This window comes from Limanda limanda, chromosome 18 (assembly GCF_963576545.1).
Source record: "Limanda limanda chromosome 18, fLimLim1.1, whole genome shotgun sequence".
Taxonomy (NCBI): Eukaryota; Metazoa; Chordata; class Actinopteri; order Pleuronectiformes; family Pleuronectidae; genus Limanda; species Limanda limanda.
This window is the reverse complement of record NC_083653.1, coordinates 7,829,165-7,850,599: the sequence shown is the minus strand read 5'-3', so window position 1 is coordinate 7,850,599 and position 21,435 is coordinate 7,829,165. Positions and strand designations below refer to the sequence as shown.

Genomic DNA, 21,435 nt, shown 5'->3' with positions numbered 1-21,435 from the left:
TGAGTTGGATGAGAAAGGGGCATGTTTATTATTGGTTGATACAACTCAAAAGCAAAAGTGTAGGAGTCTTCTTAAATAATCTGGTTAGAGGGACATCCATCAGTCATTCACACCACAGGAAACAGGAGTCATCTACTTCCAGGTCACCTCCTCACCAGGCTTCAGCTCCCTATGGAGAGGACAAATTAGACAGTTACATAACGTTTGTGCCTCGACCACTGCTGGCACGAGATGACCTTTTTAAAGCAGTGCATTACGCAATAAATCTTCTGCTTTCACTTCACACACTCTGAGGCTGCTGTGAAAATGTAAGATCCATATTTGAACAGTTTCACATTTACAAATAAATCATTTCTACAGTTTTTTTAAATTCTTCATCACAGCTTCAGGATGCAATCATTTTTTTTGATATGACTGGATATTGTATCATCTCATGAAAACCTAAAATATTTGGTTGGGGAGTGATGTTGAGAAGCTGATGCATCTGCAAATGCATATATTCCAACTATACAACTTAATACATATAAAAGGTACAAAGCAGCAGGAATCTCCCTGATATTTAATACACTGGCCTGTTTTACTGCATACAGGTAGGTCATAGCTGCTTCTTACCTGCCGAACAAAAGACTTTTGTTCCTGAATGCTGTCAACATCGTGTCCTGTTGTCTGTCGAGGTACCAGCCGAACACAAAACCCATGGGCACCAAGATGGTCGCCCAGTGTTCACGCGCTAGTCCGACAAATTTGATCATGGTTCCTAGAGAAATAATAAAAACAGCCACAATACAACATTAGTTTTACTCTCTGGTCAAATGTGTAGAGTGATTAAAGCTGTCACTTATGTTCCCACACTTATAACTGATGTATTCAATAGTTTGATGTGAGAACATGACTTCAACAGATACAATATAATAATATAATGGCCTTACACTGTGATTTTGATAACAGCCCCTAAAAACTAAGTGTTGAGGAAACTGAAAACACTCATGAGGCCAGCACACATTATTCTATGACTACATTTGCTGACATCTCTAAACCATATGTACTCGGTTGTTTTGTCGGCTCCCAAATTAAAACACATTTATTTTGAAAAGGGATTTGATCCAGAGACAGTGGGACTAGGAGATATGACTAAATATCATCATAATAAATGCCACATTATTTTTCTTAAGTTTAAAGACTGGATTTAACTCCCAGGTGAAGGTTATGGTTTTAACATATCCATTTTGTATTGATTTATTGTGATAGTTGGATATTGCTTTATTACCCAGTCCTATGAGACGGTGGACATAATCCTTAGCAAAAGTAAACGTGGCATCATGCTAGATTTATGTAATCATTGTATTACTGCATAATAAAATGACATGTTTTTAAATGAAGCCTAAACTCAATGTTAAGAATGCTTTGGACAGAATAACTAAACACTTCACTTATACAATTCAACATCGCCTCAACTTCCAGCTTCATAAATGAAAACACAGTTAATTTTGCTTCTGCCTCAGCACATATTCACTGCGGTCGTTTCACCATTTGCACAAAGTGAAGTTAAGCTTTTGCTCACTTTTATAAACACATGTTAACATCCTGTGATCACCCCCTAGTAGCATGGCTAGCTAGCTGGACAGCCATGTAGCACCCGTCTCTAGACGTCTGGTTTACCTTTAGAACCGTGTCTCGTTTAGAATAGCTAGTTCACCTTTAGTGCATCAAACATGTTAAAGCACAAGTTCTCAAAGACTAATGAGGTTTAAATTGGTTTTAAATGTCTGAACTTTACCTTGTTCTCTCACCGAGCTGCGGCCTTTAGCTCTGCTATCAACAGAGGACACCGGACTGTACCAACTGCGCAGCCAAGTCGTGGGGGTTTAATCAGGAAAATACACTACACACACAATTACTACTGCATTGTAATTTTTAGCATCGCAGCACAATAACTCAATAAATGATCTATCAGGTGATTTTTAATTCATTTCCGTGTGATTAAATAATGAGAATGTTTTGTTTTGTTGTTAAACCGGTCCTGGTGACACCTCTACACTTGGTTCGCTCCTTTGCACTTTGACACTGACGCAGCGGCAACATGTCGGCGAGTGGAGAGTGTTTCCTGAAGCCGCGAGTCAAAATGTCCTAAAGTCGGAATAACAGAGACGCCACCTTGTTGTTTTTCTATCCCACCGACAGAGACTTTGTACCGGGTCACAGTGAACGGTGTGTTGCACCTTCCTTTCGCGGTTTAAGTCACTTTTATCCCCACGTTAGCACGTAGCTAGCATGCTAAGTCCGCACCATTGTTGATTGTGTGTGGGCTAACGGCTACTAGCATCCACATTCACTTCTAATTCATTCATTTTATGCTCTGAAACCTGTTGTTATATGATTAGGTTCCACTTGACAACAGCTCCATCGTTTTAATTGAATGATCCGGGAGGAGATTTGTTGCTCATTGAGTGAAGAAGCATTTAACCCGAGATGTTCATGTTCAGTTCCATGTGGTGATTTGTGTTTGGCTCAGTCGCATCCGCCTGTTGCTCCACTGAACTTCCAGCAGGACATCTGAAGAAGAATGACGTCCATCATCAAGCTGACCGCCGTGTCAGGCGTGCAGGAGGAGTCCGCCCTGTGCTACCTGCTGCAGGTGGACGAGTTCCGCTTCCTCCTGGACTGTGGCTGGGATGAGAACTTCTCCATGGACATCATCGATGCTATGAAACGGTGACTAGGATGCTCCCTTCTGTCTTTGGATTGAACCAAGTGCGATGATATAATAGTCCTGTCTGGTCTCCTCTTTTCTTAATCTAAGTAAAACCTCTGCAGAGTTTTATTTTATGTTAACAATAGGCCTTAGCAGTGTAACTTAATCAAATCAAGTGGATATCCTGTCTCTTGTTGTACAAAATTCCCCGTTTGTCGCTTCCCTTCTACTGCAGCTCAATAGAGAAACTGTTATACTGAATTCTAACACTATTAAGTAGGGGTGGGAATTGGCAAAAATGTGACGATTCAATAGTATTTCGATATTTGGGCCACGATTCAATAGTATTGCGATTCTGCGATACTGCAAGTATTGCGATTCATGTCCCCCATATTATTCAAAGGCATTACAAAAAATGAGGAAAATAAGACTGCTCAACTCACTTCAAATCACATTTAGGTCTGTGAACAAAATTGTCTTCTACACATTAACTGAAGTGCAAAAACTTTTTCCTTGAACATTCAGGACACAGGCCCTTTGTAATTATTTGCTGAATAGGAGACCTCTCACATGAACGCTGAGCTCCCAGCACATATCTTACAATTATTTAAATACAATACAGTAACATCAAGCAGGCATAATAGAGTAACATAAACCTGAGAATAATCATATAAATAAGAGTAATCTAGAGCTTCAATCAAATCGAGAAAAATAAACAAATGTGTACTACTAGAGTCCAGTCCAGTTGGCTGCAAGGTCATGACCCAAAATGTTAAATTCATTTGGGAATATTGGCATTTTTGTTCAGAAAAAGGAGTTGGTCAACATGCTCAGATGTTAAAGTGCTCCTCTGGGCCGTTAGTATATATCTCCTGCAGTGGAGAACATCCTTTCCGCATACACACTAGGTATCTTTTAAACTCTGAAACTCTCCTCGTCATGCTTTGCCAGCCAGGGGCTGTTACATATATAATTGTAAATAAAGTATAAAATATTTTTTTTATTTTATTTTTTTTTATAACTATTGCAATACTTTGTGCTACAGTATCGATATAATCGCGGGCGCAAAATATCGCAATACTGAACAGAATCGATTTTTTCCCCCACCACTACTATTAAGGTATTGTCTTAGGTTTGGTTTGACCGCAAATAAAAGTAATAATTTCCTCTTAGGGGGAACAATACATTTACATCCTATGTTATCATAAAATCAGTTTCAGTGTTCATATGAGCACCTGATTATTGGTGATTTGAAAATGTGCCTTGACTCAAGTCAGCAGAATCCCTTTCGTCCTCTCTCTCTCTCTCTCTCTTTCTGTCTCTTGATCCTTCTTTATCTCTTGTCATGCACTGTTCACACTTAAACGTCATATATGCAAAGACTTCTCCTGGATCCACTGCAGTGTGGATTGTACGACGTGTTTCTATTTTTACGTGCGCTCTCTGCAAAATCTTCTGCAAAATGAATAAGTGTAAATATCCTTTCTCCTCCTCAGATATGTTCATCAGGTCGATGCTGTGCTCCTCTCCCACCCTGACCCCTTACACCTGGGAGCCCTGCCCTACGCTGTGGGCAAACTGGGTCTAAACTGTACAATTTATGCCACCATTCCTGTTTATAAGATGGGTCAGATGTTCATGTATGATCTTTATCAGGTAAGGAGAAGTATTCCAAAATGCCGTGCATGTAGATCTCAGTTGCATTGCTTCAATTGTGTGGTTAATAATGTCTTGCTCTCTTTAGTCTCGAAACAACAGTGAAGATTTCAAGCTCTTCACTCTCGACGATGTGGACTGTGCTTTTGATAAAATCCAGCAGCTGAAATACTCTCAGATTGTCCACTTGAAAGGTGAGAGAGTTGCAGATCTGTATAGGCCAGAAGTCGCATGGGGTTATGTATCACAACCAGCAAATTCTCTGACATCTTTCTTTTTACTTGACAGGCAAAGGACATGGTCTCTCCATCACGCCACTTTCGGCCGGTCACATGATTGGAGGCACCATTTGGAAAATTGTGAAAGACGAGGAGGAGGAGATTATTTACGCCGTGGACTTCAACCACAAGAGAGAGATGTAAGCTCAGACACAAGATAAGCATATTAACAGAGATGCTTTTTTTGGGCTGTTAGTTAATTTCCTGTTTTCTGTTTCCAGCCACCTGAATGGCTGCACACTGGAGAGCATCAGTCGTCCGTCCCTACTTATCACAGACTCCTTCAATGCCACATATGTGCAGCCACGTCGTAAACAAAGAGATGAGCAGCTCCTTAGTAAGTATACTCCTGAAGACTATAGTGGTTGTCCAGTATGGTTGTGTATTCATTTATTTTGTTATTCATCATTGTATAACACATTCCAGTCGTCAAACGAATGAACACTATTGTTTCAGAAAGAATATATTTATTGAAAGTCTCATCTTTCCCTCCTTTTAGACAGTTTTGTTAATAAATGTGCAGTAAATAACCTGATGTCTTTTTGCCGCTCTGTTAGATAGGGATGAAACTATTTATATGTATTTTACCTTAAATTCCCCAAATTTTTTGTATTATTCTCTGCCATTCTTTTATTTTGGAAAAAATAGGTGAATAATTCAGTTTCTTATTTTTAAACATGTTCTTATGTGTTTTTTCCTCAAAGCGAATGTGATGGAGACCCTCCGAGGTGACGGTAATGTCCTGATTGCCGTGGATACAGCAGGGCGCGTGTTGGAGTTGGCTCAGCTCCTGGACCAGATCTGGAGGACAAAGGATGCTGGGCTGGGGGTTTACCCACTCGCTCTGCTAAACAATGTCAGCTACAACGTGGTGGAGTTTTCCAAGTCCCAGGTAACATTCACTGGTCACAGTATATTGTTAGAAGCTGTCTTGTGAAGATACCAGCAGCATGATAACGTTCTTATAATCTACTGCTTGTTCGTAGGTGGAGTGGATGAGTGACAAACTCATGAGGTGTTTTGAGGACAAGAGAAACAACCCCTTCCAGTTTCGTCACCTGACCTTGTGCCACAGTCTGGCAGACCTGGCCCGGGTGCCCAGCCCCAAGGTGGTGCTCTGCAGCCAGCCAGACCTCGAGTCAGGCTTTTCTCGAGAGCTCTTCATCCAGTGGTGCCAAGACGCCAAAAACTCCATCATCCTGACCTACCGCACCACACCTGGAACCCTGGCCCGTGACCTCATCGACAACCCTGGAGAGAAGAGGCTGGATCTGGAGGTGAGACCAGTAGTCGTGATGCTGATTTACTCCTCACTCATATTCAGCCCCAGCTAAAGAAATAACAATATATGTAATTCTTTGCTCTTCATTACAACAGGTGAGGAAAAGAGTGAAGCTCGAAGGCAAGGAGCTGGAAGAATTCCTGGAAAAGGATAAACAAAAGAAAGAAGCAGCTAAAAAACTTGAACAAGCAAAAGAGTAAGTCCCAGTAGAGAGACGCTACATTCATTTTGTGTGGTTTATGGGTTTATTGTCTTTTCTTGATGATGCGTTTAACTGGTTGGTTCACAAAACCCTTACTTCATGTAATTTTACAGTCTGATGAAAACTAAAAAAGCTCATCATGTAAAAAGCAATAACAATTCCTAATGGTGGTCTCGAGTCCAAGTCTAAAACGGGCTGTTTAAATGCAAATCTGTAAATGGAGGATGAGTCATGACATAATGAAGGCAACGTTTATAAAAACTCAAATCCTAAAAAATATTTCTCTGCCCTTGTAAAGATGTAACTCATTTGTACTCGTTTTAATGTGTTTTTTGCTGCTCCTGCAGGGTGGACGTGGACTCCAGCGATGAGAGTGATCTGGACGATGATCTGGACCAGCCTGCAGTAGTCAAAAACAAACACCACGACTTGATGATGAAGAGCGAGGGGAGCCGCAAAGGCAGTTTCTTCAAACAAGCCAAAAAATCGTATCCAATGTTTCCCACACACGAGGAAAGGATCAAGTGGGACGAGTATGGGGAAATCATCAGGTACTTCGACACTGACACGTTTACACATGAGATTGTCCGAACCTGTTGTTAAAAGGAAACTAATTCTGCGTTTTCACAGGCTAGAGGAGTTTCTGGTTCCCGAACTGCAATCCACAGAGGAGGAGAAAAGCAAACATGAATCCGGGATGACCAACGGTGATGAACCCATGGACCAGGATCTCTCGGTCGTTCCCACCAAATGCATCTCCAGTGTAGAAACCCTCGAAATTAAGTGAGTGTCCATCCAAAGCTATGATCGCTGGGAATCATATTAATGTCATCAGGGTCTGTGTAGGTTTTTAATTAATAATACTGTGTAGGTGAATCTTCTGCCCTTACAGCTGGTCGGTGGCCAACAGTAAAGTATTGTGTTGTAGTTGTTGGATGGTTGCCCGGCGTGAATGAGTGTGTTTGAAAGTAAAAGTGAAGCTCAAGCCTCTCTTTCCACTGGTCAAAAAACCCACTAACACCCACCAACACCTGGCCTTTCTCTGCTATGGGGGTGGATACAATCAGCATTCACTCCTGCCTCATATGAGTCTGCAGTAGACACTGTAATTTTTTGCCTAGTTTGTCAAATCTGCAGTATTAAAAAAACATGTCTTTGTTCCTTTGCAGAGCGAGAATAACGTACATAGACTACGAAGGTCGCTCTGACGGCGACTCCATCAAGAAGATTATTAATCAGATGAAGCCCAGGCAGCTCGCCATCGTTCACGGGCCACCAGAAGCCAGTCTGGACTTGGCTGAGTCTTGCAAGGCTTTCAGCAAGGACATCAAGGTCTACACACCCAAACTGCAGGAGACCATCGACGCCACCAGTGAGACACACATCTACCAGGTACGCCTCAGTCAGGCCATGCTGCTCTATTGGAGTGAACTCAGTTGCCTCTTTAAGAACGGGTAAACAAAGTGTAATATCACACCCTTAAATGTGTTTTGTAGATTCATGAATACTCTCCTATAGTAACATTGGATGGATCCGTCTTTGTCAGGTCATTTTTTAGCAGTTTTAACTTCCTCGGCAGTCGAGCCAAGAAGTTAAACTGCCACAGGGTTGATTTATTTAGCTATTACTGTGTCAGTGGATAAAAGTTACCTTCCATGACAGGCCCGTGTCTTCATTCAATCTCGTCTTCTCATGATAAAGGTGCGGTTGAAGGACTCCTTGGTGAGCTCTCTGCAGTTCTGCAAAGCCAAGGACACGGAGCTGGCATGGATTGATGGCGTGCTGGACATGCGCGTGGTGAAGGTGGATACCGGCGTGATGCTCGAGGAGGGAGTGAAGGAGGACGTGGAGGAGGGCGACCTGGCCATGGAAGTTGTACCCGATCTCGGCATCGACATCAACGCCACAGCGGTGGCCGCACAGCGAGCCCTCAAGAGCCTGTTTGGAGAGGACGAGAAGGAGCCGTCTGAAGAGAGTGACGTGATTCCCATGTTAGAGCCGCTGCCTCCGCCCGAGGTGAGGGAACGCAAACTGACTTTTTCACTCTCTGCATTTTTAGCTATGTGGCTGATTTTCAGTAAAACAAATTACCCAGTTAGAAATTCTCAAAATTGCCTCAAATCAACGTGATCTATGAAAACACAAGATGTCTGCTACTTCATAGAATTCTCAGGATCTGAGCTATGAAGGTTTCATGTTTTCTTCTCACGTTTTATGACACAGTTGCATTTGGGATCAGGATGGGCTCACTAGTTGTGTGATGGATGGATAGATGACTCACTGACTTACTTGCTCGCTTCCTTTATTGATCCCAAGGGAAATTAAGGATATTGCAATATGTGCTTGTACAAACACACCATAAACTCCGGTTTAAATTACAAGTAGTAGCAGAAGAGACAATAAGCAGGGATAACAAAACAAAAAAAAGTTTGCTTAAACTAAAGAGTAAGACGTATACTTACAGTGACTTTCTACCAACCAAACTGGAAGGCTGAACACAAACAGGCTGCTCTTTTGTAGGTCGTACGTCAGAGGAACATTTATTAATAAAGTTTAATAAATCAGAGCTTTTGTCTTTCATTCAAGAAAACTTTCCTCAGCTCATTTTCCACAAAGTGAGTCACAGAGTAGCAATTATCCCAGGACGAACTCGTTGACAGCAACTGTAACTTGATCCTGTGAAAGCAGTTCACATAAAAACCAAGAAAGAGTCTGACTCCTCTGTTCTCCCTCTAGATCGCTGGGCATCAGTCGGTGTTCATCAACGAGCCGCGCCTGTCTGACTTCAAGCAGGTCCTGCTGAGAGAGGGCATCCAGGCCGAGTTTGTGGGAGGAGTTCTGGTTTGCAACAACATGGTGGCCGTCCGCAGGGTGAGTGTCCTTCTCGCTGAGCGAACCATCCCTCTGCTACAGATACCAGTGCATTTAGAAAATAGTACGCTACTAACCCTGAATGGAATTGTTAATCGTTGTTTTTAATCCTGGCTTGGGTGGAAACCCTTTGAAAAACAAGTACAAACAGAGAATGAATGTCATAGAACTTCTTTTATTATCTAGTTTTACAAAATTGAAAAACAACCCAATTAAATATATATCGTATTGGTACATAGATCTGGATCGGATCAGATACTGGTATTGGGATAAGATCTGAAGAAGTTTTGACACTTCAATTAAATTTAAAGAACCTATAATTAATGGGCGTGTATAAAACCAAAGGAATTCAGTGCCCACACAAGATGACCCATAAAGTAAATTTAAAGGTCTTTTAAAGGTCTCGTCAGCTCAGGCAACTCTAATGAGAGGAATAATTTATGTCAACAGACAGACGGAATGAAAACATTTCCATTAGACATGAGTATTTATAGGTTCTGTTGACTGAGCCATCAGAAGTAGCACCGCACGGCTGAATGTTGTCCCACTGACAACACACCAAAATCAAGATTTAATTTGTTTGAGATAAAAACAGGATTCGTCATGATTCACAAAACGTCTTACAAAAAAGATTTCTAACTAGAATTAGTCGGGAATCACCAAATTTTCAATTTACTTACACAATGAAATAAAATGGAACATTAAACACAAAGAGAAACAAATACTGCCTCAGTCCAGAGGCACACAGGCGAATCCCAGGCAGAACGTAATGACGGAAGTAAAAGACAGAGTGAGCCAGGATACCAACAACAAAGTGTATAATTGACAAGAACTAAAAATAGATGCAACCCAGAAAGTGAAATCAAAGAGAACCGAGTCGTTAAAGAAGTGTGTATGTGTGTGTACAGTGTATGTGTGTGTGTATAATGTGGATGGCTTCGGATTTGTTAGGCAGTCCTTTTTAGAGTCAGTAAGAAGGAATTGGGAACATGTCTTTATATTTAGTTTTAGAGGTCGGCCATGTGCTGCACAAGGCTTTTACATTCACTTTTAAAGGTGAAACCATGTTGTGCAAAGTGTAAATGAATGTTCTCTGAGGACCGACGTGACCTTTGTGCTCTTTGTCCAGACGGAGGCCGGACGCATCGGGCTGGAAGGCTGCTTGTGTGACGACTACTACAAGATCCGGGAGCTGCTGTATCAGCAGTACGCCGTGGTATAGAAGCAGCAGCAGCAGCAGCAGCAGCAGCAGCAGCAGAGTATTCCAGGGCGATACAGAGACAATCCTTAATGAGAACTTTACCCAGAGGACAAGAGTGTACCACGCTCCAGCTTCCTCTGCCCCCGTGGGCGGTTCCAGCTGTTTTACTGCAGACCTTCTTGTACATTTTCCATTTTATATATTTTTTTCCCCGGTTAGTAATGTGCTTTTTTGCTGTTGTTAGTTTACTGCACAGATTTGGAGGCAGATTGTTTCTCTGTATGATCACAGACTGAATATCATCTTCGTTCAACAGTAACGAGGAAAGGCTGCCGACTCATGTTCTGTCATTAAAAGCAGTCTTGTTTTTTCTTTTTCAAATGTGCGTCGTGAAAGGTTTTTTCTCAGGGGTCCATTGTTTGGTTTGGGTATTGAAGTTTATATACTTGCCTGCAAAATGTGGCTTTACCAAGTATCAGTAGTTCAGAAACTAGGTCATAGTGAAGTCATGTGTTGTGATAGATTGCATCGTATTCAGAGGCCACATATAAGTAAGTAGGAAAAACAAAAAATTAGGAGCACCTCTGCATATTCTGTACTACAGTGCAATACCTTCCTTGACTATGACCTCTGTTAAAAACTAATCATTTACACATTTCCAACCATGTCACTAGAAACCGAACATTATAAAGGCTGAATTTATGATGATTTACAATGTTAACACTTTCTTTAATACTATATTTCCAGATTAATCATAAAAACAAAGTTTGCAGCTATGTTCTGAAAGAAAAGAGATACAGCAGCTATTAATCATCGTTTCCATTAAGTCAGAGAACCTGCAGGAGACGGATGAAAAGGAGAAATGCTGCAGCAGAGATGTGCTGAGTTTTTTTGTCCCTTATATAGGTCAGGCTGAAAAAAGGTGGATCCGACACTGTCTAAAACGCAGCTCGATAGCATCCTCCATTAAGGTTCCACTTTCCCTTTCTGGAAGATTCCTCCACAGCTCAGACGGAAGGATTTCTGTATGGCAGAGTAATAATATTAAAACTCATAAAGCTGCAGAGTCACAGGAGACGTGTTCACATACATAAAAAATGAGTTGTGTCAGGACAGAACACTGCAGTTGTGTAATCAGGTTTTTAAACACCTCCCAAATAATAAGAATACAAATGTAAGAGGCAACAAAACCAGTGCAATTTTAGTCAATATACATTTTTCTCCAGAGGTCACCGTGACCTTAGTTCATCTTTGAATCAACTGATCAAAATTTGAAGAAACTCTTTAAAGTCCGTCTTGAGATCTCATGTTTATTTACCTCGGACCTTTAACCACCCACATCTTATCAGTTATTCTGGGAGTAACATTTGCGCCTGGATTCTCCAAGGTGTTTTTAAGATAAGGTGTCCATGAAGCAAAAGACGATATCGTGAGGTCACAGGGATCTTGACCTTTGACCACCAAATTCTAGTCAGCCCGTGCCTCCATACAAACATTTGCACGAAATTTAAGAATTTCCTCGAGGAGCTCCGGAGATATCGTGGCCGCGATAATGGGACGGACGGAAAACACTGACTAACTCTTGCACAGAGGCATACAAATTACTGAATACACATGCAATTGGTTCAATCATAACTGATCTAACATGATTTTAAATCTGCCAAATAAAAACTAAAGTGTAGAAATAGAAATACTCCACTCTGTGCTGTAAAGAGGCCTCATGCCCAGTAAACTGATTTGCAGGTGTAAAATTGGTGAAATACATTTGTTTATTATATATTGATTAATGTAAAAAAGGGAGGAAAAATAGAATATTCCCAAAACAAAAGTATCTAAAAGTATAATCTTGACGCCCAAACACCAAACATTATGTAATTCTACCCAGCCCTGTTTACACAAGGTGTGATGTGCTATCACCACACAAGCTGCACTGATACCAGCTCAACTAGTTACTGCATTAACAGCAGATGGAGACATTTTGCAGCTCCAGCTCAGCGGCCTCTGAACACACCACATGGAATCTGCCCGTGCAGCTGCACCATCTGCAACACGGGGCCGAGATGACATTGTCCCAGAAGTGATAACTGGGATTGAATGTAGCTCAGCCTGCTGTGTTGTGAGCTCGGATTACCATATCCTCTTTATGTTTCTAACTGCAGCGTTTGTGACATTGCAATAAAAAAAGTAAATGAAATCATAAAAAAAAAAATGGTTCAGCAGTTTTATTTTCTTATCTCTTTCTGGCACACATGGATAAACGGCCTCACCTCTGCAAGGCCCCGGTGAGGTGGAACTGCAGCATTTAGAAAGTTGGGTGATAAGAGGGAGCGTGGCCGTGGTGGCACCTCGGCTCGGATGATTACGTTTGCAGTGTTGTGTTTGAATCCCCGTGTTAGATCTGGATACACCACAACAAACCACCTCTCCATCAGCCCCCCCGGCTCTCCAGCTCTCACACGTGCCCACAGTTGTGACGACACGCTCGGTGATGGAGTCTCCTCCTACACTGATAGCCTGTTAAGCAATCACAGCAGGAGGTACACACAAACACACACATACACGCACGCAAGTAGGACACAGTGAAAGTGAGCTGTGAAAGTGTGTGTTGTGTGTGTTGTGTGTGTGTGTGTGTGTGAGGGGGTGATCATGCACATGGTTGGAGGAGTGAGACTTGAGCACGGATGGATGGCTGGCTGACGTGCAGGCCTGTTTTTTTACACAGTTGCATAACGTACAGTCTTGCACTTTAGAAACATTAAAATTTAAATGCTCTTTTTTAATCCGCCGCTCACACAGACAGACACTCAACAAAAAAAAAATAACTTTCATGTTCAGAACCACACCAGTGTTCCCTTTATTTCTTTATTTTCTATTTTTTTCCGACCTGAACCACAGTGACCTGTGACAGACTGAGGCCGGGGCGAGCGACACAGAGCTGCGGTGGAGGTGGGGAGGGGAGAGAGAGGAGCTCTTCTGTGCCATAGAGCATGCCAGCCCTGCCCAGTCACTGCTTTTCATTTTGATAATTGACCGGCAACGCCAGAAATGTCCATCAGCTAATCCTCTTAGCTTTCATAATGCTGACTCTGTCACAGAAGCCCCTGTTTTAATGTAACGAGCAGCTAAGCCCAGAGCACAGGGGGCAGAGGTGCCCTGGGGGCCACACGGGCCGCTCTGCCCCCTGGAGGCCAAGCCAGAGATCTGCTCTCCCGCTCAACAAGTGCTCCCGCTGACCTCGCCCTGTCAATCTGTCGCGCCACATCAAGTCATAAACCGGTAACCTGGCTCCAGGGTGGCCGCCCGTTCGCCTTTCACACCGCACTCATTAGCGAGGAGCTGCACTCGGAAAGAGAGCATCTTGGTGGTGTGTGTCCATTCATCCGTGTGGATTGGAGGATGAATGAATTTAATCCCTTCTGAATTCCCGGCCTCCTCGCTAAGCAGACCACTTAATGTAAATGACATCAGTGTAATAATGTGAAGAGGGGACGAATTTCTATGAAACATAGCATAAGGCACACAAAATCCCATGATATCTAAAAATGGAACTTACTCGTGTCCCCCGGCCCGAATGGACTTCACGCAGAAATGTGTGGAGCTTTATCACGGTTGTTTTCCAAGATTTTATGATAGTTTCCCCAAGAGATAACAGGAAGAAATATGGTTCAGGAAACTAGAAAAAGAAGCTTAAAGAATGAGTTTGATAGTTTTGGAAATAAAGATACAACTTTATTGTTTTTGGCCTCGTCACATATGTAGTTTAGACTTATTACAAACAACAGAAATATCATCCTCTTCTTTTTGATTTCAAGACCACGATATCGCAATCCACAATTTCCCACTTTTGTATTCAGGATGACGACGCATTGTGCGATTAGGTGAGTTTAAGTTGTGTCGCTTGTCTTTTTCTGTAACTCCGGAGAGAGCCGAGCAAACTGTGTCGTATGCTACATCTCTTTATGTCATAATAAATTAGGCTCCTTGCTCTGTGGTCAGCACACAGATATCAAAGTGGTATTGATCTCATCTCTTCCTGAGATGTCGTACTCTTTTTTGTAAAAATCAGTTTGTTGAGGAATCAAGTTGAAACGTTTCCTTCCTGTTTTTATTCATTTTCTACACTTCCTATTTCTCTACCAGGGCCTCGGTTGCTTTTTCCCTCCGTCTCTTCCCTAGTTCCTCCATCAATACATAATCCCAGTGAGCCAGCATCTTCCTGTGGTTTTGGTCCTCGAGTACAGGAACCTATAAGCTCACCCCCTCCTTTGAAATACAAACAGTGAGGCTGCATTGAGCATGAATTCTGAATTACACCACTACAGAGGAGATCTTCTTATGCAACCTGCTCTTCACACCCTGTCCACACAGCAGGAACGCTCACGAGCACAAACCCACAAAGGCCCTCGCTGTGGTATTATCCGTTGTCCACAGTGCTGCAGCTGCCATGTTGCCTCTTTGAGGAAACAATGCCTTTTGTTGGTCGCATTCACGGCTGGGACTTATCCGCGCTGGCTCTCAGGCGCAGACATGTGGATGACTTAGCGATCATGTGTATGAGACTGGATATTTAGGGCAGATCACATGAGAATGTTTTGCTTGGCTCCAGTACAAACAGTGCATTCTTCTCCATCTGGACCAAAACAGACTTGTACGGTTGGTTGTCTGTAACTGAAGGTGATGCGCGGCAATGCACTCAGGAAACATGCTCCTGGGGCGAGTGCAGAATTCGCCTCTTAGAGAACTGCATCCAGGCTGACCTGCGCTTCCAGCCAGTCAGCAGAATCCAACCTGGCCGGCCTGCTCTTTCCGCTCAGCACATCAGAGGGAAGAGGCTTCATCTGATGTGACACGGCTGACACCACCTTGAGAGCTGCGAGGAGACCCTGCCGATGATTAATTCCAGCTCGGGAAACACGATGAGGATTAGCTCCCTGTGTTTACCCCTGCAGACGTCTCTCCTAAACTCAGAATGACTCCATGACACAGGGTCGTGTAATAGGGCTGAATCATTGGCGGGGAGGGATGTTGATGTGAAAATGAGTAGGTGCCAGACCGAGGACTCGGTGATGCCGCACCACAACCATTTATCTCCGTGCAGTTGAGCTGAGATGCGCTCTGAGTCGGGGCCTGCAGACCTCGGTCAGACTGCGAGTCCAAATTATTCTGCTCGCTTTAACTTGTGGCACAACATAATGAGGTTTTTCTGCATCAGACCGTTCACTGGAAACAAGAATATATTTATTTTAAATAGTCCAATGCTTTCTGGGATTTGCAGAGTGCCTGACATGTTGGAGTTTAACTGTAATGGAGTATTTTTACACTGTTCTAATGGTCGTAGATGATATAGACCTCTGGCAAGGAGGACATGTTATCACCCCGGTCTGATGGTTAGTTTGATTGTGAAGAGGATTCGGCAGAAACTACAGAATATATTTTTAATGAAAAAAATTGGCAAAAGGATGCAACACGAGCCAAGAAAGAACCATTAGAATTTAGACACAGTTCCGGACTAAGGGCCGGATCCCAATGAATGTTTTTTTAGAATGAATGATGAAATAAAATCTGGTATATTTAGGGAGACTGAGATCCAAATAAAAACCTGAAAATTTCAAATGAACAAGCTTCGGCCCTCAATGACATTTTTCCCCATTCTGTGCATTGCATAAATATTTCTAAATGATCATCTGTCTGTGGTAATCTGATTCAAATAACACAAATTAAACCCTTGAACTCTGGGCCTGTCTTCAAAACAGGGCCTCAAGACTATGTGATGTAATGTTCGGGGTCGTCATCATTACACTTTGTGTGGAGATGCACACATTATCACTCATCCTGGATCCTGAGTCTCTGGTGCTCCAGGGCTGAGGATCAGTTGACCTGGTTGATCACTGACCGTTTAGTTCTGACCCCTGTTCCTTGATGAAGACCACGAGATGCACATTAAGACGTCCAGATGAAGCCTGTGACATTTGTGTTAAGTTTACCTCGTCACATGTGCTCATACAGCAGCGCTGAGAGGAGCTTGATTGAATGTTGCATAATTTGAATTATTCAGAGACCTAGAAGACCGGAGTGCATTTAGTTCATGAAGACTCCTGAACTTAGTTGCCCTTAAGGAATGTGACTGGTCGTTCTCAACTGAATTCAGACTTTGAGGGGGAACTCAAGCAACTAAACATTACTCTCTCTAAGTTAGAGACTCACAAGAAACAGATTAAGATTAGAATGATCAGCACTGTAACAAGATATTTTGACTTTTATTTTCTAGTCTTCTCAAGTTCTATATTAAGTGTAAATACCATAAAAATATGTTTATACTTTTATTTTATGGTTAATATTTCTAAGTAATTTACTGTGTTGTTTTATTTTTTGTAACATGTGTAAATGCCATACAAATACAGTTAAACAAAAGTTAGGGTTAGGGTAATCCATCAGTTAATATAAAAAAAATAATAGATTTTCTTGAATTGCTTTATGGTCTTGAATGTCACTGAATTGTTTTGGAAAAACAAAAAATATGTATCTGTATTTAAAAATAAAATTAAAGTAATCAGACTCTTTACAATCTTTTCACAGTTTTTTACAGTGCAGTTTAAAGAAAGATGAATCACATTTTCCGGGTGAGTTGCTCAGACTTTAAAAAAAAGCTATTTTCCAAACCTTTTTGGTGCAGTGCTCTTTAAAACATTTCTGATAAGTTTTCCACGAGAAAATCATGCTGCCGTCCTCGTGCCTGCTTATGAATAATAAGCTTATGACATCAACAACTCCTACTCACCCTCCTACCACTCAGTGCCTGTAACTTTTGTGTCCAGCACGGAGGTGTTCAGGGTGATGGAATCACGCAGCAGGGAAATCTACTGGCTCATTGACTCTGCTGCACCCCCCTTCAGCTCCGAGTGAATGAAGACCTCGTCCTCGCTTGTCCTCTGTTTCTCGGGTGGACTGCTGCTGTATTAATATAAACTCTGCAGCTCTGATGCTATCTTGTGAATTGGCTTCATATTTCTGCTGGCACAACCTCTGAGGTCCGTCTGAATTGGACTCTCCACTGTTCTTTTTCGCGAGGAGCAAAGGTTGCTCTTCGCCCGCCTGCTCTTTTCTCTACTGCTCTGCAGACAAAAGAATAATGAAGTTATTTATGTGCAGCTCATTACCAAAAGGCAAAGACTCTCCGATTTAACCTTTTTCCCCGAGCCACTGCCTGTCGCTTGACAGGAGAGCGCCGCGAACTGTGAAAACCGTCATCCAATTTCACGCGGTCCTGATGCTCGAGCACAAAATGAATTAAATGTCGCCAAAAAAGTTTGGGATTGATGTCTTGGGCCCAAAGGAGGCGGGTGATGTTCTGATCTGATCTGTAGACGGCAGTTTGTGCAAAGGAGGAAAGAAAAGGGAGAAAACTAGGAGGTGTAGTTAGGGGAGTTTGTCACCAGAATAATGAAAAAGAGGTGAAAGATAATAACAAGTGACGTGTTGAGATATTTAATCAGCGGCATTGAAGAGATATTTCCTTGAGAGCAGCACAAGCATATTTATAATGCAGCAACACAAACCACAGCTCCAGTTTGTCCATCCATTATCTACAGGCCTACCACTTGTTCTTTGAGGGTCAAGAGGTGGGACACACCCAGGACTTTAGACTGTTGGAGGAAATACCTCAGCTATGTTTTTTTTTAAACATATATTTATTGGTTTTATATAGTTTTATACATTGACATCAATTTACATATATACAAGACCCTTCCCCAACCTGAGCATATGGCAGCATAAATGGAAATAAATATTACAAAAGTCACAGAAATTGCTAAGATATGATTCCAACATAAATTCAAATACTAAACATTACAATGAAACTACTAATTAGTTTAAAATAAATTAAAACAAAATTGAATATGTAAAATAGATTTCAGTCACTAACAAGAAACATAGCACAGCACACATTCCTCACACCGGATTAGTCACTTCATACCTCAGCTATGTTGATTCATAGATCAATAAGTTGACAAGTAACCATAGAGCATCATTAATTATGATTTCAATCCTATTTCAAGCAAAAAAACAACAATATTCTCTAATTCCAGCCCAACAAACATAAGATTGGATCTTTTTATTCGTCATGTATACACAACACTGTTTGGAGGTTTGTTTGAAAACGTTACCTGTGGTGCAGGGAAATTAGCGAGCTCTCTATTCACTGAGGTTTTTTACAGACAAAGTGATTCAATTGCTTGTGAAGTGAATAATCAGCAGATTGATCAATAATGAAAAAGGTTGCCACGGTTGCAGCTCTGATTGAATGCCACTCCGGTATATGTGTTATGTAATGTGTGTTTTTTTTTTTTTTTTAGATGAAGAAACAAGCTGCCATAAAACACACATAATTGATCAATTTGCTGTTTTCTGGAGCACATAAACCTGTGTCTCGTATAAAGAGAAGCGTATGATTCCTGGCGCTTTTGCTCGGATGCTGACTCTGAGGTTGACTGAGTCGCCTCGTGCTGTCGACAGCTGTACGGCTGAGTTTTCATGTCGCGGGAGATGAAGAGAGCAGAGCAGGAGATGACTGCTGCCTCCAGAATACAAAGATTAGACTCTCCTCTGCCCTGTTTACTCTTCACACCTGAGCAGACATACCAATAAACATGCGGTGCTGCCCTAGAACGCTCAACGCTCATGATGAATATTTCATTTTCCCCGAATGACTGAGGAGCTTTTGTGAGAAATGGAATCAGCAAGGTCTCCAGAGACGTCTCCTGTGTGTGTGCACGCACGCCCAACACGCACTCAATGTTAGGCACGGACATTGTCTAAAGTGGACTCGCCGATAGTTGGCAGGTTGAGGGGGAAAAAAAGAGATGGAGGTGTTTATCCCTCCATCTGTTTACCTGCTTCAGATAAGTTGAACATTGGTTACGATGCCAGCTAATGGAAGGTGTCACGCTTCTTTCTCTGGCTCAGTGTCACCTGGTCACCTGGACACATCACGAAACACGACTCAGCAGAATCATGCTCCCTCACACATGCGATACACCAACACAGTGTAACTATTGCACCACCAAATACTGAATTTACAGGTAAGTTATCTGTCGTCAAGAGAGGTCACTTGAGTCAGTCCCACTTGGCTGTTGGGCCGTCAAGTTGCATTATGGGAAATGTAGGAGACAGGTTTTGACGAGGTGAGAAGAACATGTGGGATGAAGGAGACTATAGTTGTGTCTCAAATACTGGAATCAATTTACAGGTGTAAGTTATCTGTCGTCAAGTGATGTGTCGTGAGTCAGTGCCACTCGGGTCTGAAGACGACAAGTTGGAAAATGAAAAAGAAATCAGGAGTTAGGGAGTTAGAATAAAGTAGGTTTAAGGCTCCGGCTGCTGGAGGGCTGCTTCAGACACGACGCAGAGTTCATCTCCGACTGAACTGTTGGGCCGTTCAAGTTGCATTATGGGAAATGTAGGCGCCAGGTTTTGACAAGGGAAGAAGAACATGTGGGATAAAGGAGACTATAGTTGTGTCTCAATTCAGGGGCTACATCCTTCCGAGGTTGCATTTGAAGGCTGTGTCCCAACATTGCTTCACCCTGGGGTAATTTCCCCTATTTCGAATGCAGCAGACAAATGTGTCCTTCCATTTCCTGAGCGAGCTTGTGACGCTAACAGGAAGTCCTCTGTCACCCGGAGCTTCTCGAGACAACAAAATCAAACCACGGATCAAACTTGTCCATCGAGACTCATCAGAATGTTATAGGACAACAATTCTACAAAGGTCGAGAAATGTCTGTTTCTGAATGGAACATGTCCTTCAATGTGATGAATGTTCAATAATACCTCAAGATTCTTGGAACACATCTTTTTAGTGCTGCCCACACGAGAACACAGAATTGAACATTTTTGGGGCAATTTCAATCCTTCATGTCACATTTTTTATTATTGCTGTGGTTGTGTGTGATCACAGCAACTAGAAGAAGCAGATGATCATTAACTGTCTGGTCACATAGTGCTGTTAATCAGCCTAATTCTGTACAACACCATTACATGCAAACAGCATTAAGAAAATACATCTGCACTGCACAATGTCTGTGTCTGAATCAGGAGCCGACATTGTGAGTTTCACAATGAAAAAAGAATATCAACACAATTAGAAAAACATTATGTAAGCGGAGAGCTCGATCTTAATCACACTATTGAACCGGCGAACAAACCCCATGAATCATCGCGGCAATAATGGAGTTGGAAGTGAGCAGCGCTGTGTCAAATGGCAATTGTTGTGTAACACTCACATTCGCTCATTAGTGATCTGCAGCGCGAGGACCTGACACATACTTGGCATTTGTCTCAAACAACACGCTTGCATTACACTGGCTGCTCCTTTTGAGTTCGGCCCACGTTAGAAACACTCCTGCAGGAGCCGGCAGAGTTCACACACACGTTATCTCTGCTGCAGATTAGCAGCCATTCACCGGCTCCTGCGGAAGGAAAGACGAGCATGTGTATGTTTGACCTAGCTCGGGAGTGTAAAGCAGCGGCTAAATCTCTGTAAGCAGCCGCTGGCACCGCTCCCCGGTGGCCTGGCTGCTGGGTGGGCAGGGGCCTAATGGGGACTAAGGAGGGGACTAATGCCCTGGCATGGGCACGGGTCACACATGATGATGTTCATGTGTGTGTGTGTGTGTGTGTGTGTGTGTGTGTGTGTGTGCACGCAGGAGACCCAAGCTGCAGGATAAACACAAGACCTGGCGACAGATTCAGAAAAGCCCAGACTGAGAACCTGCGACGCCCCTCCACACTTAACCAGTGAGGCACGGACATTGTCTAAAGTGGACTCGGCGATAGTTGGCAGGTTGAGGGGGTAAAAAGAGATGGAGGTGTTTATCCCTCCATCTGTTTACCTGCTTCAGATAAGTTGAACATTAGTTACGATGCCAGCTAATGGAAGGTGTCACGCTTCTCTCTCTGGCTCAGTGTCACCTGGTCACCTGGACACATCACGAAACACGACTCAGCAGAATCATGCTCCCTCACACATGCGATACACCAACACAGTGTAACTATTGCACCACCAAATACTGAATTTACAGGTGTAAGTTATCTGTCGTCAAGAGAGGTCACTTGAGTCTCACACAGCGTCTCCAGGCCTCTAGGAGAAGATGGGGTCAATCTCTTTGGAGGTCTGCCTCACACTGTACCGAGAGAGAAGGCCCTGACCTTCGGTGACCTTGCTCTGCAGGAGACTGCGCTGGAGTCGGAGGCCTC

The 21,435-nt window shown here is 42.7% G+C and overlaps 2 protein-coding genes across 3 annotated transcripts; one reads left to right on the top strand and one right to left on the bottom strand.

Moving 5' to 3' along the window:
* Positions 1–4: 4 nt before the first annotated feature.
* LOC133024372 (NADH dehydrogenase [ubiquinone] 1 beta subcomplex subunit 1-like) lies at positions 5–1,840 on the bottom strand. The gene is made up of 3 exons (XM_061091448.1): positions 1,778–1,840; positions 613–757; positions 5–169 (listed from the first exon to the last, which is right to left on the bottom strand). The coding sequence occupies exons 2-3, from the start codon at positions 750–752 to the stop codon at positions 133–135; spliced, it is 177 nt and encodes a 58-aa protein (XP_060947431.1). The 5' UTR covers positions 753–757; positions 1,778–1,840; the 3' UTR covers positions 5–132.
* Positions 1,841–2,077: 237 nt separating this feature from the next.
* Positions 2,078–10,273, top strand: cpsf2 (cleavage and polyadenylation specific factor 2). 2 transcript variants are annotated; one of them, XM_061091444.1, is made up of 15 exons: positions 2,078–2,208; positions 2,549–2,712; positions 4,189–4,348; positions 4,437–4,542; positions 4,637–4,766; positions 4,848–4,963; positions 5,331–5,518; positions 5,613–5,903; positions 6,004–6,104; positions 6,458–6,661; positions 6,741–6,893; positions 7,280–7,502; positions 7,812–8,126; positions 8,847–8,981; positions 10,111–10,273. In XM_061091444.1, the coding sequence occupies exons 2-15, from the start codon at positions 2,564–2,566 to the stop codon at positions 10,201–10,203; spliced, it is 2,364 nt and encodes a 787-aa protein (XP_060947427.1). In that variant the 5' UTR covers positions 2,078–2,208; positions 2,549–2,563; the 3' UTR covers positions 10,204–10,273. The 2 variants fall into 2 exon arrangements, with proteins under 2 accessions (XP_060947427.1, XP_060947426.1); XM_061091443.1 differs by having other exon boundaries at positions 2,546–2,712.
* Positions 10,274–21,435: the final 11,162 nt, after the last annotated feature.

Excerpts from the sequence above, each read along its gene's own strand:
- cpsf2 (XM_061091444.1), top strand. The coding sequence starts at position 2,564 with ATGACGTCCATCATCAAGCTGACCGCCGTGTCAGGCGTGCAGGAGGAG. Across the intron at positions 2,713-4,188 it reads ATCATCGATGCTATGAAACG|ATATGTTCATCAGGTCGATG; the intron begins GTGACTAGGATG and ends TCTCCTCCTCAG. Across the intron at positions 5,519-5,612 it reads TGGAGTTTTCCAAGTCCCAG|GTGGAGTGGATGAGTGACAA; the intron begins GTAACATTCACT and ends GCTTGTTCGTAG.
- LOC133024372 (XM_061091448.1), bottom strand. The coding sequence starts at position 752 with ATGATCAAATTTGTCGGACTAGCGCGTGAACACTGGGCGACCATCTTG. Across the intron at positions 170-612 it reads AAAAGTCTTTTGTTCGGCAG|GGAGCTGAAGCCTGGTGAGG; the intron begins GTAAGAAGCAGC and ends TCCTCTCCATAG.